The sequence below is a fragment of the Scylla paramamosain genome, chromosome 24 (assembly GCF_035594125.1).
Source record: "Scylla paramamosain isolate STU-SP2022 chromosome 24, ASM3559412v1, whole genome shotgun sequence".
Lineage (NCBI taxonomy): Eukaryota > Metazoa > Arthropoda > Malacostraca > Decapoda > Portunidae > Scylla > Scylla paramamosain.
In genome coordinates, this window is record NC_087174.1 from 1,440,001 (window position 1) to 1,457,500 (window position 17,500).

Sequence of the window (17,500 nt, forward strand, 5' to 3'; positions counted from 1 at the left end):
TAACACACCGTTCCTCGGCCCATCCATTATTGATGACCACCTGCCACGATCTTGCCGGGTTGGCCACTGAGGGAGCCTTGACGCTCATCACAGTAAAAGGCAAAATTGAGAGGCAGCGTGGGATAAATCTAAATTGAGAAATGTGGTTTGGGTAGAAGTGGGTGAGGCGAGGAGTGGGAGAGGCGGTAGTGTGAGACGTTAAAAGTGTGGAGGATGGGGATGAGGATGTGTGGGTCAATGGGAGAGAATTATTGGGTTCATGTATTGGAGAAAGGCAATGGGGAAGGTAATTTAGACAGGAGCAACATGTTCATGCCATTGAGACAGAATACTTGAAAGAGAGAGAGAGAGAGAGAGAGAGAGAGAGGAGAGAGAGAGAGAAGAGAGAGAGAGGAGAGAGAGAGAGAGAGATGAGAGAGGAGAGAGAGAGAGAGAGAGTGTGTGTTACCCTTGATATTTGAACACGGGGCAAGAAATACATGAAATAACTTTGAAAATAACTTTGAAAAATACATTCAAGTGTTGTCAGATCAGTTGAGGTAGGAATTTGACACCTTTCCTTGCCATCAGATGTCCAAAAATGTATTGATTAAATGGAAATAAAGGCACAAAACAAAATCATGATGTAGTTTTGTGGTGGGCGCCTTCAAGTGGCCAAGGTTTCCACTGCTAACGAGAACACACCAAACCGTCAGTCCTCATCACGGGTGTTTATTGTTGCTGTCGGTTCCCCCCTCAGCCGTGTTCCCCTGGGATGATTTCCTCTCCGGGGCCTCATCTCTCACCGCCTCCTTCACCATGTAATTTTCACTGAGGCACAGCGCCACACTGATCAAAGTGTTTCTGGCCCCAAGGTGAAGTGCTGTGCCATTTCTGTTTTTCGTTCCTCATTGCAGAGCGTCGTCCTTGGAAGTCATATAGGTTGCTATGATATTCATCACATTAAGTATTTATCTGTGTAAGAGTAAGTTTATAAGTTTATTCGTGCAATTTAAAATTATATAAAAAAAAAGTTTCACATATATTCCTCGTAATGGTCACTATGTATTGTAAGTCGTAAATAATATCTACATGCTTGTCAAATTATGTTTTTAGTCGCTTAAAAATGAATGAATATATTCACTCATTTAATTCGGAATGAGGAGAGGGTGTGTCGTATACTGACAAGCATAACCTCATTACCAGCCTTAGTGTGCAGTTTGCATTTGTTAACAAAAAAAGTGGACAAAGAAAACTTGCTAAACATTTCTGATGATGGCGTTCCTGGGAGAACATCACTCGTGTGAAACCTGGAATAACGACATCATTATGTAATTAAAACTTGGGCGGGTGTTGCAGAGAGTAAGTGCAAATTGTTCTCAGAAACGGCGTTAGTTTGACACATAAATTAAAGATAATGCGATTTAAAAGTTGTGGTGCAGCTCACGGCGGTAAGCAAGAGCCTCGCAGGTCGGATGGGACAAGTGGTGCTCACCTGACTCAGGTGGAAAAAATGAGTCGCGAAGCCTCCACCTAATTACTGGACGACACAGGACTGGAAGGTGCTGTCGCTCCACATGCACTTCTTCAGGAGAGCAGAATGACTGGATTCTTTCGAGAAATCAGTCAATACAACTGATGCATAAACACAGTTTTGCCAGTGATATAAAGAAATGGTTTCATTGCTTATTTATTATTCTTTATTCTTCTTTATGAAAAATATAATGGCAGTGGTTGTATGTGTGACTCATGTCCTTTGCCTGGACAACATCTGGACAGTTCCACGTTGACCCACGCCTCGCCACTCGCTGCCCAGGAACGACCGACTGTTTACAAACTTTGAGGCGATCACAACCCGAGCACCGCTGAGCCGCTGCACAACGAGGCGTTTGGTCGCCTCATGAAGCCGCTACTTTCAGAGTGTCTTCACTTTATCACGGTGAAAAAGTTTAGTGTTATTTCGAGTGGAGTAAAGTGCACTTCAGGTTCGCAGGGAGTGTGGCTGTCGCGGTGCACTGGCCTGTCCACTCAGTCCGGTGACCCGACCTGCTGACGCGGCTGAAGGTGGGCGGCCGTGCGGATGATGTTCTTAAAACTTTCTATTATCTCGTTTTCTCCTAATTTCCTTTCATATCGAAAACACACACACACACACACACACACACACACACACACACACACACACACACACACACACACACACACACACACACACACACACACACACACACACACACACACTCTCTCTCTCTCTCTCTCTCTCTCTCTCTCTCTCTCTCTCTCTCTCTCTCTCTCCTCTCTCTCTCTCTCTCTCTCTCTCTCTCTCTCTCTCTCTCTCTCTCTCTCTCTCTTTGTCGACTGTAAAGTGACGAAAGTGTGGTGGTGGTGGTGGTGGTGGTGGTGGAAGGGGAGTGGGTCAGCAATGGAAACTGGCGGGCCGCCGTCCCACCGCCACAAACAAGGACGCGCATCCTAACAATTGCTCGTAAATTGAGACTAGAAGACTTGAATTTAGATCCAGTTCGGAGGATTCCCAACACTTAATTTCGTTTACCAGCGTCTTGTATTTCTCCCAGCCTCGGAAGGATGGGTTTGTATACACACAGCGATCCTTAGAAGGAAAAAATATATATATATATAAAGAAAATGGGCGGAGGAGGTCTCATGCCGCCTGCCTGTTCGGCCATACACTTTATGTTTCTCAGGCATACCGACTTACGTCTCACTCGGCCCTTGCCCAACAGTGTTTTGAAACGAAGTAAATGAGGTTGAAGGAAAGGAGAGCGAGACTGGGCAATTTATTATTATGAGTTTAAGAGTTATGTTAAGTGGAAACAGTGAATTGTAAGGAAATAGCATATAGGAAAACGGAAAGGAAAGAGAGAGAGAGAGAGAGAGAGAGAGAGAGAGAGAGAGAGAGAGAGAGAGAGAGAGAGAGAGAGAGAGAGAGAGAGAGAGAGATTATAGCGTAAGACAGTAGCCAACGAAAGAGCGTGTCTGGATAAGAATATAGAGTTAAAAAACATGAAAGGAAAATATTATATAATTGTGGCTTTTTGTCTGAAGAAAAGAAAATGCCTGGAAGATTATAACACTTAATTCAGCGACTGTTAGTAATAAGAGATGAGAGAGAGAGAGAGAGAGAGAGAGGTGGGATGGGTAAGAAAAAGAATCATAAATAAAAAGAATAATAATAATGATAATAATGACGCGACATTTGGACAGAATAGGAGCCCATGAAAGCAGACATCAGCGACTTTGGACAAGAAGATGTACGGCTGCGGGAGATGGTGCCAGTCATTTTCTGGTGACAGGGCGCGAAAGAGAATAATTATGACTGAAATAAATAACACACAGAAAGAAGTAACATAGAGAGAGAGAGAGAGAGAGAGAGAGAGAGAGAGAGAGAGAGAGAGAGAGAGAGAGAGAGAGAGAGAGAGAGAGAGACTCCATTCCATTGTCATATTCCCTCCAAATCTTGGCGTCATGCGCTGAGACCCTACATTCAGATCCTACTTTCAAACCCTCTTTTCCTCTCTCCTCGGAGTTCCCTTTCAGACCTTCCCAGCATGCGAAGGGGGAAACAAATGTGTGAATAAAACCTGAACCAAAGCCTTGTAATCCCTCGTAGCTTTTAGTTATAAATGGCGTTCAGCGAAGAGCTCTTAGGAACCTGCGTCAGAATATTCCGTCCTGGCTTTGTTTAGAGGGCGAGGAGGGAAAGGGGCGGAAAGGAGCAGGGCGAGTGGGAAGAAGGACGAAAGGAGAGCGGCAGGGAAGAGGGCGGGAAGAGGAGGATCTGGACGTGATTTCCAACCGTGGCGGAGGTGGAAAAGGAAGATGAGGAGGAGGAGAAAAAGCGGGTAAGACGAGAGGCGAGGTCGTGAGGAAAGAAGGGATTTTTTTGCCTCGGTTTGAAGGTGGATCGATGACCCGTGCGCGAATTCTTAACTTTATCTTTTTTTTATTTGTTTGATGGATGGGAGTGTTAGTTACACGCGACCAGATAGCTGTGCAGTCCGCTTGGCCTTTTGTTATTCGATTAAATTTCACGAGTGCCAGTTTTTGTCTTGCTATATTTCATCTATAGAATGCCTTTATGTCGTCCTGTTGTTTCCTCTGGACTTCTACATTCCATTTCGCTTTGAGCCAGTTTTCAGATAACCTTTGTGGATTGCAGCACTATGCCCACTATGCTCACAGATCAAGTTACCCTCAGGCCAGCCTCGCCTCGCCTTCATAGCGCATCTGCCCTTCAGGGAAATACACAGTAGTAGTCTGATTTAGTAAATATCCACATACATATATGAGTATCACCATCATCATTGTTATAGGCCTTTACACGACCACTGCTGAAAAGAGACCTCATTCAATCTTCTCTCATCCTCGAGGCATTGTGCCACTGTCAGTTTTTGTTTGCTTATTCTCTGGTCCGCCTCTGCTCGTCTAAGTTTAGTCAGTCAGCCTTCTATTCCATCTAGTTGTTTGTTCTTCTGTAGTAAAACAATGTTATACTGAACGTTTTCAACCGTTTATGACTGTTTATGACTGAGCCCATCGCTGTGCCACGTTAGTCACAATACCCATCTTTCTGTCAGATTGGTTATCTATTACTGCTTCAAGATAAATCTGAATACATCCATTTCTTTAACAAAAAAAATCAGAATGCTTCGATTCTTGGAGGATAATAGCAATGGTTTTGATGTGTATACCAAGACACCCTCTTCATTTTTCACCCTTTGATATTTCCATATGACTTAACATATTTTCTTTCATGTTTTTTTCTCGTTTTACATCGGTACATACCTCAAAGCTGTATAGATTTTCGCTCCGAGAGTATTGAACAACAACTTAGTAAGATATACGATTGTGTTTATCAAAGGCGTTCCTCTCTATATTGATGTATCTATTGATTCTTATCGTATTTATTGCTTAACTTTATATAGTTCCTCTTTGGACGTTCGGCGTTTTATCAGAATTGCCTTCCCATTCCTTAAAGTTACTTATAGAAGGAGACACGTGAACCCCTGAACGTGTATCTCCTCGGGAAGCCCAATGCCCTCGTCTCTCAATTTGCGTCTCGCTTGACAACCTTGTTTTCTTAAGTTGTCACTCGTCTTCCTCTCCTTCCCGCTCCTCCTGAGGATGTCCCCGGGCTGTGGAGGCCTCCGCTGCTCGTCACACAAACCATCGGATCAAAGGAGCTGCGCCCATGGTGTCTGACAGCCTGTGATCGGCTCTGAATTAGATTATTTGGCCATCTATCACGTTGCTCAAACGCAGAGAGGGAGAGAGAGAGAGAGAGAGAGAGAGAGAGAGAGAGAGAGAAACAGCTTTTCAAACTAACTGAACGGAAATGATAGGGAAAATTAAAGAGACTTGACAGTTTGAAGATAAATACTGTGTTTATATCTATGTTTGTCAGCGTGTACAATTGACACGTTATTTCTTTCCACAAGGCTATCAGTCATTCTTCATTTTTCCTTCCTACGTCCCTCCTCCTCATCCACTCCACGTACCCTTCATCTCCCCCTTCCTTCGATCCCTTCTCTCCCGCCCTGGCTCTCGTCTCTTCTCTCTCCCTCCTCTCTTCCTTGAAGTGGCCTCGTTGGTTTTGATGCGACGCGTCATTTCAGGGAAGAGGAAATAATTGTGAGGAACACCTTTTACGGCCAGATAGCAGAGGGTGTGAGGGATCTTTGGAGGGACGGGAAAATGCCACGAGGAGCTGATAATGAAGCACCGGGAGGGAGAGGGAGGCCTGCAGGGGATGGCTGAATGGGCGCTTGTGTGTGCATTTTGTGTTCATTGATTTGATTCATGACGCCCTCTTAGTAATGAATGCGTTCGTGCGACTCAGTTCTTCTTAAAGTTTCCGTTCGTTTTCACGCGTAATGCTTTGGAAGAGGACTGGAATGAACTGGCAGTGAAATAAGGAAATAGTGGTGCGAGGAACGAAGATACAAAGCAGACAGGCAAGTTTGCTGAGAATATAGCTTCCCTTACCTCCGCTTCAGTAATTTGTCCTTCCCTGCCTCACTTCCTTCTTGCCGGCCGTTTCTGGTGTTTCCGCGGATTGAACTGCGGGGCAACAGGATCGCCAGAACCCTGCGGCCGACCGAGGGAAAGTGGAGGACGGGAAAATGGAGCAAGAAATGGCTAGAGGGGGGAAAAAACTGTTGATGGAGAATACATAAAAAAAGAGGGTACTATCGCTGCTCAAAGGAAAAGTAGTTGTAAGAAAAGGAGTGTGGACGTGAAGGGCGGCATCAAAAGTTATTCTTTACTGGTTATACTAATCTCTCTCTCTCTCTCTCTCTCTCTCTCTCTCTCTCTCTCTCTCTCTCTCTCTCCCGCTTACAAACACACACACACACACACACACACACATATATATATATATATATATATATATATATATATATATATATATATATATATATATATATATATATATATATATATATATATATATATATATATATATATATATATCGTGAGGTGCAACACACCCTCGCTGGCCGTGGAGAGATGACCTGATAAAAGAGATATCTTCTATCCAATTTCTACATCACCAATAGGATTCCCGGCAGCAGCTGGGACCAGGAAGTCGTATCGAGAGTAGTAATCACTTGATGCAATTTAGCAAAGTCAGATCTTCCCCTCTCTGCCTCCCCAATGGCTTCTTTCCCTCAGCCCTCGTGTATTACCCATTCTCCTTCCCCAACACCGTGCCTCGGAGACCCAGGAAGGGCCGTATCACTGCCGGTTTTTGACAGAATTAGTATGTCTTCTTGACTTTGATGGTTCATAATACACTAGTACATTATGATACATTTCCTCACTACTTCATTACAGCAACATTACCTTTTCGTCTTCATCAGACATTCTTATATGATTTCACACTTACCGCAAAGTTATATTTTTCTCCCTCTTCGGGCACCGTTTGTGGATTCCTGCCCTTTGAATTTATTATAAGGCTTCTGTCGTCCCCAGAACCATCGACATGACCCACAACGTAAATTTAGGCTAGATATTTTTTCCAGGTGTTCAGTAAGAGCTACCGTGGGTCGGGCTTGTGTTTGTGTTGCGGGCGGTGGTCAGGGCGGGGCCATCAAGTGGGGGGATAAAAGGATGCAGTGTTGACTCTGTTGATGAAAACTCCTGTGCGCCTCACTAATGCTGCCGGGGTTATTCCGATAGCAAACTCCATTTCTTTCTTTTGTATTTGTTTGTGAACGTGGAGCTGTGGACTCTCTCTCTCTCTCTCTCTCTCTCTCTCTCTCTCTCTCTCTCTCTCTCTCTCTCTTTCTATCTATCTATCTGCCAGTGCTGTTCGAGGGAAATGCTGAATCTCAAACACGCAGGAGAAGCATGGAAGTTCTTAGACGCCTTGTTGGTCAGGAACTCGAGAGCCTAACTATAAAACTACTAAGTTGGCTTGGCCTCGATCCCTTGTGGAAGGCGCCTGTGTGTGGGAATGTTTGTGTTAAACCCTGGACTATGAGAGGGTATAGCTTCTTTGTTTCGTTTATTATTCTTTCCATTTTCCATACCATTTTCACGTTTTCTATTCCCCAATATGCATTCTCTCATTTTACTTCCTTTTTCTTTTCTCTCCACCCTTCCTCTTTCCCTCTCTTTCTCTCTTTCCCTCGTCCTTCCTCCTTTTGTTTTGCTCTCCCTTGTACATTAATGTTTCGATCCTTTCCCGAGTGGTGATGACTCTTCCTTCGACTCCTACAGTAATGTCTCGCGAGTTTCATGCCAGGAACCCATTATCGGAGGCCGCCATGACCCCAAAGTCGTAAGTGTTGTGGAACACGTGAAATTCCTGGTTTGTCACAATGTGTCGCCGGTAAATTCCTTGCGTCTATATTTTCCCCTCAAGTTACCTCGTATCTGAGTGTGGTTCTTCTTGCTTATAGAAGATTTTCCGTTCCTATTTTTCTCCCATGACACTTTTCATTGATATTTTTCACTCCTATGTCCTTCACGTTTCTCTCAATTTTATTATTTTACTTTTAGTTCCCCTATGAACTTATTAGGTTACGTGACACCTTGAATTTCGCCTAAGTGCATTATTCTGGGAGCTGTTGCTTTGTGAGCCCCCATTGGTCTCGTAAGGTTGAAGGAGACCGGGTGAGTGCATGCAGCAGTGGAATTGCGTGAAAAGGAAATTGAGAGCAGTGGAAAGGACCGGAATTTAGATAGTCTAGAGAGCTTTCCTCTAGAAGTGAGTGGAGGAGGCGAGGAGGACGAGGACTTGGGCGAGGCTTAAGAAGTGGAGATGGAGAAGTAGGAGAAGGAGGGAAGAAACACCGAGGCGAGTGGGTGAGGAAGAAAATTTATTGTTGAGGTGAGGTAACAAAGTGGCCAGGTGGGGAGAAGTTGAGAGAGCGTGGAAGTGAGTGGGCGGCAGGAAGAGGAGTTGAAAGCCGTGAGTGCTGGCATGCCTGGCCTCACTAAGTCTTCCTTGGCACCGTAAGAATGTCACGAACCAAAACAGCAGGGCCTATATCAGAAACCTTACCCCTTTCCATGTGGGCGAGGGTGTAATTACCGGCACAACCACAGGTGTGCTCCTATGTATGGGCAGTGTGTGTGGTGTGTAGGTGCAACTTGATGGTAGTCATTTTGGTTAATAATTTACAGTGTGCCGAACTACAAGGATAATTTTTGCCAGAGTAAAAAGAGAGAGAGAGAGAGAGAGACAGAGGGAGAGGGAGAGGGAGAGAGAGGATAACACGCAGCAAGTACTTATAGATAAAAGGATAAAGAAGAGAAAGGAAAGAAGAGGAAGAAGAAAGGCAGCAAGAAGACGTACGGATGTGTCGGGCGAGTGACGAAGCAGTACTCTGTCTCGCCAGATGAATGGGCCTCCGACGCGGCGGTGAGAGAAGAATACGTCTCCTGAGGCACATTTAGGCGACGTTGCAGGGAAAGCGCTACAGATATTCCACATAAAAACCGTTTCACCACTTCTTGGCTCTTTTACGCCACAGAGAGAGAGAGAGAGAGAGAGAGAGAGAGAGAGAGAGAGAGAGAGAGAGAGAGAGAGAGACAACGAATACGGCAGGATTGAAAATGTTGGTAGTGATTGTTGTATTTGCTCTCACATCAGACTAAAAAGTAAGAATTGTGGCAGTGGTGGTGATGATGATGATGATGATGATGATGATGATTATGATACCACCACCACTACTACTACTACTACTACTACTACTACTACTACTAATAATAATAATAATAATAATAATAATAATAATAATCAGACGAGTAATGATGTTCTTTTGTTGTTGTAAGCGTTAACGAGTCTCATCATGAGCTTCATTCACACCACTCCTTTCTCATTAAATTCTTTAGTAAAATATGTGTCTGTGTGTGTGTGTGTGTGTGTGTGTGTGTGTGTGTGTGTGTGTGTGTGTGTGTGTCTGTGTGTGTGTGTGTGTGTGTGTGTGTGTGTTGAAAAAAAATGTGTGATATATTTACAGACATTGGAGGAATCGGTTCACGTCAGGTAACATAAATTCTCTCTCTCTCTCTCTCTCTCTCTCTCTCTCTCTCTCTCTCTCTCTCTCTCTCTCTCTCTCTCTCTCTCTCTCTCTCTCTCTCTCTCTCATACACACACACACACACACACACACAGACACACACACACACACACAATATTACACCTCCTCTCTTTATTACCCTCATTAATGATATTACGATTTCACGCGGAAAGAGAGGAACAACGTTAGGTCTTCTCCATTATCTCCTCCTCCTCCTCCTCCTCCTCCTCCTCTTCCTCCTCCTCCTCTTTCCCCACCCTGCCCTTCCCCCCTCCTCCTCCTCAGTTTCAGGCCTTTAACCACAACATTGCACAAGAGTGAGTTTGATAAATATTATTAATTTTCACCGGTTCGTTTATAGGGATCGTGTCCGTATGTTCACGTCGGTGGTGGCGCGAGCAGCTCCTGTGGGGCAGCTTAGCGGTAATTTTGTTTACTTGTGTGCGAGTAGAGTGGAAGTTTTGCTCTAATTTGTTTTTATGAATGCTGAATGGATTAAAAGTGTGTGTGTGTGTGTGTGTTTGTGCGTGTGCTCTTGTCCTGCCTACCGTACTTTTCTATGGTATCGTTAATCTCTACTATTCGTTTTCTATGGTATCGTTAATCTCTACTATTCGTTTTCTGTTTGATTTATGTCGTTTCGTCGCCTTTTCATATTTATTTTTCCAGTGTGTTTGTTCAGTACTTTGGTTTTTATTATTGTACATATTTCTAATCAATATTTTCTGAATTTTCAAATTACTTTAGTTTTTTCGCTAACAAGGATAAGAAAGTTAGCAAGTTATATGTGTATTTCTGTTTCAGTCTACCGTGCGTTGGGTGAGGAGGTCATGACAATGATCAGAAAATGTAACAGTTAAAGGATTTGATTTGCCACTTTTGACATCTGCTGTAAACATCCTGTGGTGAAGCATCTACCACCAAAGCCTCTGCCTAAACATCCTCTTTCGCACATAAACATCTTCGTACCGTACGTGCAAACCCTGGCAGCTGGAGTGTCTACATTGGCTACCTGCACACACTCCCTTTTCTTGTAAGGTTTCTAGGCATTTCTACACCAAGGTCACGCTTACAGTGTTAGGTCCTGCGTATGCTGTGAGTGAGAAATCTGGTATCTAGGGCATGAGGGACGAGGGACGTTATACAATCTTTCCTTGCACCTCCAATAAAATCACAGTAAACCTTTCCTTTTTAAATATGAGGAAAAATTCATAACACTAATGAATGTACGATCACAAATTTGTAAAGTACTGTAACATGGAATTAAAACCACCACGCTGTGATGTAAAACTAGGGAGTAACGTTGCCAATTCATCTCGTGGTTAAGTAAGTAGCAGGTACGAAGCGCAGCTAATCTACTAATCCTTGGTGGTCTTGTCCCTCTTAAGTGAGTGCCGGTCGATCCGCGAGGCTGACCATCATCAACGGGGCGTGGGGAGGGAAATTCCTGGGTGTTACCTTGTTTGGCCTCATAAAAAGACACTATTTCGGGGCAGCAGCGTAGAAAGGCTTAAAGCAAGAGATGCGATAAGGAGTGAAAAATCTTAGTAGGAGCACAACTCAGGTGAACGATATTGCACTTTAAAAATTTCCTATTGAAATATGATTTTGGAGTTTTTCTTACATTCAGCAAGAGAGAGAGAGAGAAAAAAAAGCAAAGGTCCTCCCAAACTGTATTTCTAAAGATGCAATTTTATACCTTAACTTTCACTGATTTCATTGATGCATAATTACTTTAGACAGGAAGAAGAGATGAGAGAAACATTAGTTTAGTAATCATCCAAATCTCAGAACACGATGATCGGATCTGTGCAAGGAATAACAGTAGGAAGAGATGCCGGAGAGAGCAGCACGACGTGTGTGTGTGTGTGTGTGTGTGTGTGTGTGTAGCCGGAAGCCTTAGGACGGAGCACATCAGTGGTTTCTGTTCACTAATGGATACTTAAATACTTTTCTTTCAGTGTGCAGTTCATGAGTATCCATAAATATGTGGGAGTCTGCTTACGTGCAAATCCACAGAGAGAGAAATCATGCTTCCGGGCGACCGTTCTTTTTAAATAATAATAATTATGATACGCACATTCCTTACATTCAGAAAGTAACCTTCAAACATTCCGCTGTCGTCTTGCAAGCTCTGTTTCTCGTTTCTGGCTCCCGTCCGTTGATGGTGCCTCATATCGCGCCTTTCATTACAACCGGTGGTCACAGGTGCATTAATTTACACAAGCAGGAACACAGCGTCTTGGATCTTGCTTAACTAAGGTATGATTATTATTACAAACAAACAAACACACACACACACACACACACACACACACACACACACACACACACACACACACACACACACACACACACACACACACACACACACACACACACACACACACACACACACATTTAATCATCACACATTTTAATTTGTTTGGATGTAGACTCGGTATAAGCCTGATTTTTCACATGATATTTATTTTTCCCGTTTTTTTTTTCCTGTGAATGCATGTATTGATTCAAAGTTTTTTTTTCTTTCTTTATTTTTGAGTATCAGACTCATGGATGAAGCTGCCGCGATTTAGAAGATAATTGTCAACAAGTGCAGAATACTTTTGGCGTCAACGGGTTATCTTTCATAATGTCATTTCTTTTTATTTATTTATTTTTTTCATTATATCCGTGCACCAGAGCAATGAGAAACATACTATTTACTATTTCAGCTTCTTAATTTTATCGTTTATTTTTCCTCGCGGATAATTTGTGAGAGCAAATATTGAAGCAGTAAATATAGCTCCACTTTTAGCCTTTTATGGAGGCGGTAAAAAGTTGAAACTGGAAATCCTCAACTAGCCATTAGTTTTTCCACGTAATCCGCTGCAAGAGAGGCAGAGATTAACAACATCCATTAATTCTGCATGTTTACGCAGAATGAAAGTTTCCGCTTTGGGAATGTGAGGAATCTATCACATTCTTCGGCCAGTTCCCTTTACATGTACCGACTGCCATACCCAAATTAGATGTGCTCGTGTTTATCCATCAACTTGTTTTTTTGCTTTACGAGGTTGTCCCGTACTGAATCAATCAACCAGTACAAGGGAAGTGACGGGAGAGGTTCACTCGGAGTACATGCACGACTCTTGCGGGTCATGTCAGTGTCCGTGACCTTTCAGAGTTCACCGTTCTACGACACAATTATTGTACAAGTCTAAGCTTACCAAGTGACCTGCTTTTCACATTACTTTGTATCTCGCCAGAAAAGGATTGCTGGAAAACCTAATTATGAATGCCACCCGCTCGTCCATGGCAGAATGTGAACTTAAGGGTGAACTTACAGCCAGTAACGTCATCTGTTATACTCATTACCACAGAGTAGCTGCATTGTGACTGAGCTTTCGTCATCACATGTAGGCAGGCGACTCTCGCGAGACGTACCGTTCCATAAAAAGACAGGAATCCGAGTTTCATTTATTTTATTTATTTTTTTTTTCATTATTCACAAAAAAAAAGATAATGATCAACAAAGTAAAACAAGCTCATTCTCCAGCAAGAAATTATACTGAAAACAACAATTCTATGAATCTTGTAGAAATGAACTAACATGAAAAAAAAAAAAAATCATCTTATATTTCAGTGTCTTGGAAAAGATGGAAAATATCACGTGGTAACGAAAAATTTTACGATAAATGTATTTGTAGTATTTCCACATAGTGAGCAAGATCAAAGCAAGGAGCGGAGAGCTGCCCCTACCTAATATTATAATCTTTCCTATTGTCCATGTTTGTACTCATTTTATTTATCGTCGTCCAGCAGACCCTTGGCTACCCTTCACGCACTAGCCGCCTCTCCACCTGGCCTCATTATAACCCGTTAATTGGATATCAGACCGCATTGCCATACATCGCTGGAGGGACTCGTCAGGGACTCGGTTAATTATGTACGCCTGGCGAGTACCGCGTCGTAATAAGATTTCACGCGTGGAAACTCTGTCTTTTGAGCTTTGTGGAGTGTTTCTCTGGTGGCTGCGCTGTGTTTTGTTTTGTTATACTCATAGTTGTGGTGGTGTTGTCCTTCAGATATTTCATGCATGCGTGTCGTTGTTTTGTTCGTGTTCGTCACGACTCAAATTGTTTTCACTTTGTTTTACTCATCCTCACTAGCTCTCTTTTTTTTTCCTTCTTTTCTTCTTTTCTTTCTACCACTTGACCGGAGAGGTTTTCTTTAAATACCAGTTTCTACGAAATTACTTCTGCATTACATATATATATATATATATATATATATATATATATATATATATATATATATATATATATATATATATATATATATATATATATATATATATATATATATATATATATATTGTGTGTGTGTGTGTTCCCATGTTTTATCGCTCCCGGAATGGCGTATCGGTTTTCTTCCACTGTTATTTAACCGTCTAATTTTGGAATGGACGTACAAAATGACTTATGTTCGTGCTTAGATGAACCCCCGTCGCTGATGAGTGTTACATGAAGACTGTTAATCACTGTTCCGTTTCTTTCTTGTCATTGGTTTTCAGTATGTTCTAGTAAGTACGCTTTCGTGTGAGCACTTTATATAGTTTCCCCACAACGCCGCTCACACACTCCTTTCTAACCTCATCGTTTGGTCTTCAAGTCATAGAGACGCGGCGTGACAGGGAAAACTTGCGGCCAATATGTAGCCTTGTGGGGAGATCAATACTTAGCGTCGTTGGGCGGGCGCGTGGCTGGAGCCTCGGGTCATATGCAACTCAGGCGCCTCACTGCAATTGGATTAAAAGACTGAATATCGGCAGAAGGCGAGGAAAATACACGATGGCAACATGGTACTGCGCGGCACAGGCTCCGCTTCCCCAGGCATCTCCATGTCGTTCGCTTGTCACTGCACACCTGTTATTGCCGTGCGCGCTGCGGCCCACACAGGAGGAAAGTTACGATACAAACTTGCACTAAAAAGAGTATTATCAACACCTGCTGCTGATAAAGATTTGCACTTAACGTGAAATATTCTCTAGCTCATTATAAATCGCTTCATGTAAAGCCGATATTTCTTTCTCTCTCTCCTTTTTTTTTTTTTTTATCTCCGACGCTCTGATTACTCTCACGAAAGAACCGTTGGAGAAGAAGGAAGTGGAGTGTGTGTGTGTGAAGCAAGTTTAGGGTTGTTTTGGATATCGTGCGTGGCCTTGAGCCGATTGTCATTAGTGGGAAGTTTACTGTACGAGTAGTTCCGGTCCCCTCAGTGCAGCGGCAGAGGATGTGAGTTTGAATGTATTTACCATGCGTGTCTCTCACCCGGGTGTATGTAGGTGTGGAGAACTGTCTTGTCTCAGTCACACTGGTTTGCATGAATATTACTTAGCTCTCGGTTTGAACTGCTAAATGATTTCGTCAGAGGATATAGCAAGTTATATTTAGGAGAAAAGGTGTTAGTTATTCACATTTTTACGTAGAGAAAGTCACTTGTTCTCATAGTTCAATAGTTTTCGAAAGATGTAATACCAAAAAAATTTGTAAATATAAAAAAAAAGAAAGTCAGATTGATTTCCTTTGTGTCTCATCACTGTGACTTATTTTGTTCCATTCTTGAAAACTCCGCAGCGTTTGAAAGTAAGCTCTTATTTTTCTGATGGTCTGATGCTGCTCTACGTTTCATTTTTCCAAATTTTCTTCCCTGACGTCACACTCACTAGCGCATGAAAAAAAAAAAAAAAAAAAAAAACATGCCTAGGAAACAGCAAGTCCACCTACGTACTTTCACCCCGGTCAGGCACACTTCACGCCTCAGACCGCGCGTCCGCATGACCTACCACGCCATCACCGCGTTCACCCACACTCTTGTCTATACTCCACCACCTGTCCCGGCGGTAACCACGTTTGCAATCTACCCACGCATCTACGTACACTCCCACTCCGTGTTCTTTGCGCCCAACATACCTCATAGTCTCACCTCTCATCCATGATTCATGACCACGGGGAAAAAATAATTATAAGTTATCCGAATTTAAATTGAAATTCGAAATAGTGTTAATGCATTTTTACAAACGGCTGATTTCCACGGACATACAGACTTGCAAGATAACATGAATTTGTACATTAATCATTGTCCACACTTTATTCGTCTTCCCGTCCCTATGTATGCATGTATGAGTGCGTCCCATTTATAGTTTTATGACATATGGCTGAATCGAATTATGGTGATTATTACATAATTAATGATCTGTCAATGTCAGCCCTCACATTTTTTCGTCTCCAATGAGTAATGACTGAGAAGAGTCCATTACGGTGCAGCATGACACTCCCCGTTATATGAAATGTGGGTGTGTGTGTGTGTGTGGGTGTGTGTGTGGGTGGGTATGGGTGGGTTGGTGTGGGTGGGTGGTTGCCTGCATGGATGGGTGATTAGGTGTAATTTCTAGCGCATGAAGCTCTCATAGTCTCGCAGTTATGAACGTGAAATAGATATCACTTGGTCAGCAATAATTGAGAGAATCAGACGGAATTCGAAGCTTCAGCTCTCTCATTGGTCATGCTTCCCCTTCTCCGAGTTGACAGGCAGAGTGGAGGTGGAGGAGGTGAGCATAAGGGCCACTTTCTAAGCCCGGCGTCCATATAGCGGACAAAAATGGATTGCCACGTTGTATTGAATCTATATAAAAGTTAATTATTTTTCCCTTTCTCGTCAAGCTAATCAAGAGAAACGATCTAGGCAGCCATTCATGTGAGGTAATTAGAAGGGAGTAATGCGGCTGGAGGAAACATTTGGTAATAATTTACAGTGTGACCTAATTATGGCGACGCGCCGCGACACCCGCTAACTAGACGAGACTCAGCGTGGCTCCCGCTTCTGCTTTGATAATATTGTGGCGGCGGGAGGGAGGCTTTGGTGGATGTGGGATGCGGATGGTGGCGGTGATGATGATGTGAAGGTGAGGGTCTGGTGCTGGTCTGGCGCGGCTGCGAGGGAGCTGGAACAGTCAGGTGTACGAGTAGATTGAAACTCATCGCATCCCCGTGAACTCCCCTGTCTCGTAAATTTTCTCGTAAATTGCACTGCAAGTCTTCAGCACATCTCAGGGTATAAAGCAACATGAAGCTTGATGGTCAGGCACACGTGGAGGGAAATATAATTGTGTTGAGTTCGTTTTGTCTTCCTGAAAATCTGGTGAGAGGCAACGGCTACTGACCACACACACACACTCACACACACACACACACACACACACACACACACACACACACACACACACACACACACACACACACACACACACACACACACACACACACACACACACACATACATAGGGACGAACATTAAGTAGATAAAAAAAAAAGCAAATTAAATAACGAAGCTCGTATGATATTCAAGGAATCTTTAACTAGATTTCACAACACACTTTTCACTTCCAAGAATGGCAGATGGGGGTAGAGAATGCTAGACTTAGAGAGATACAGCTTAAAGCAGACGCACTCGAAGGTAATAGGCAGAACATACTTGAGAAGAAAATATGCGTAGATAGACGTGACTTAAAGCAGAACTACTTGAAGGTTACATTCTCTGACTTGTTTCTTCTCTTCTATTTTTAGGTTTCAACCGGAGCATCCCTGGTTACCCTCGCTACGAGATGATCGGGGACGGCATCGACGGGGAGCACCACCTCAGGATCCACAATACGACGCTCAACGACGACGCCGACTACCAGTGCCAAGTGGGGCCCGCCGACGGCCACCCGCCCATCAGAGGCACCGGCCATCTCACCGTCTTAAGTGAGTACTAACCTCCTTTCTCCCTGTCAGCCAGTAGTAGTGGATAGCAGAGCGACACACACAAGGTTAAAATATTCAAGACTTACTGTCACTCCACATATCAAGGCGTCGTGTTTCGTCTCATCTTGCGCGGTTCATAGTTCTGCATGGCACTCACACGTAAGAGTATTGTACTTGATG

The 17,500-nt window shown here is 43.3% G+C and overlaps 1 protein-coding gene across 9 annotated transcripts in view; it reads left to right on the forward strand.

Annotated features, from left to right (window-relative positions):
- LOC135112560 (nephrin-like) overlaps positions 1-17,500 on the forward strand; it is a 216,705-nt gene that overhangs the window by 85,618 nt on the left and 113,587 nt on the right. For all 9 annotated transcript variants that reach the window (XM_064027015.1, XM_064027014.1, XM_064027011.1 and 6 more), the window contains exon 3: positions 17,141-17,320. In XM_064027015.1, coding sequence (XP_063883085.1) covers positions 17,141-17,320 — 180 coding nt within the window. The remainder of the gene's footprint in view (positions 1-17,140; positions 17,321-17,500) is intronic.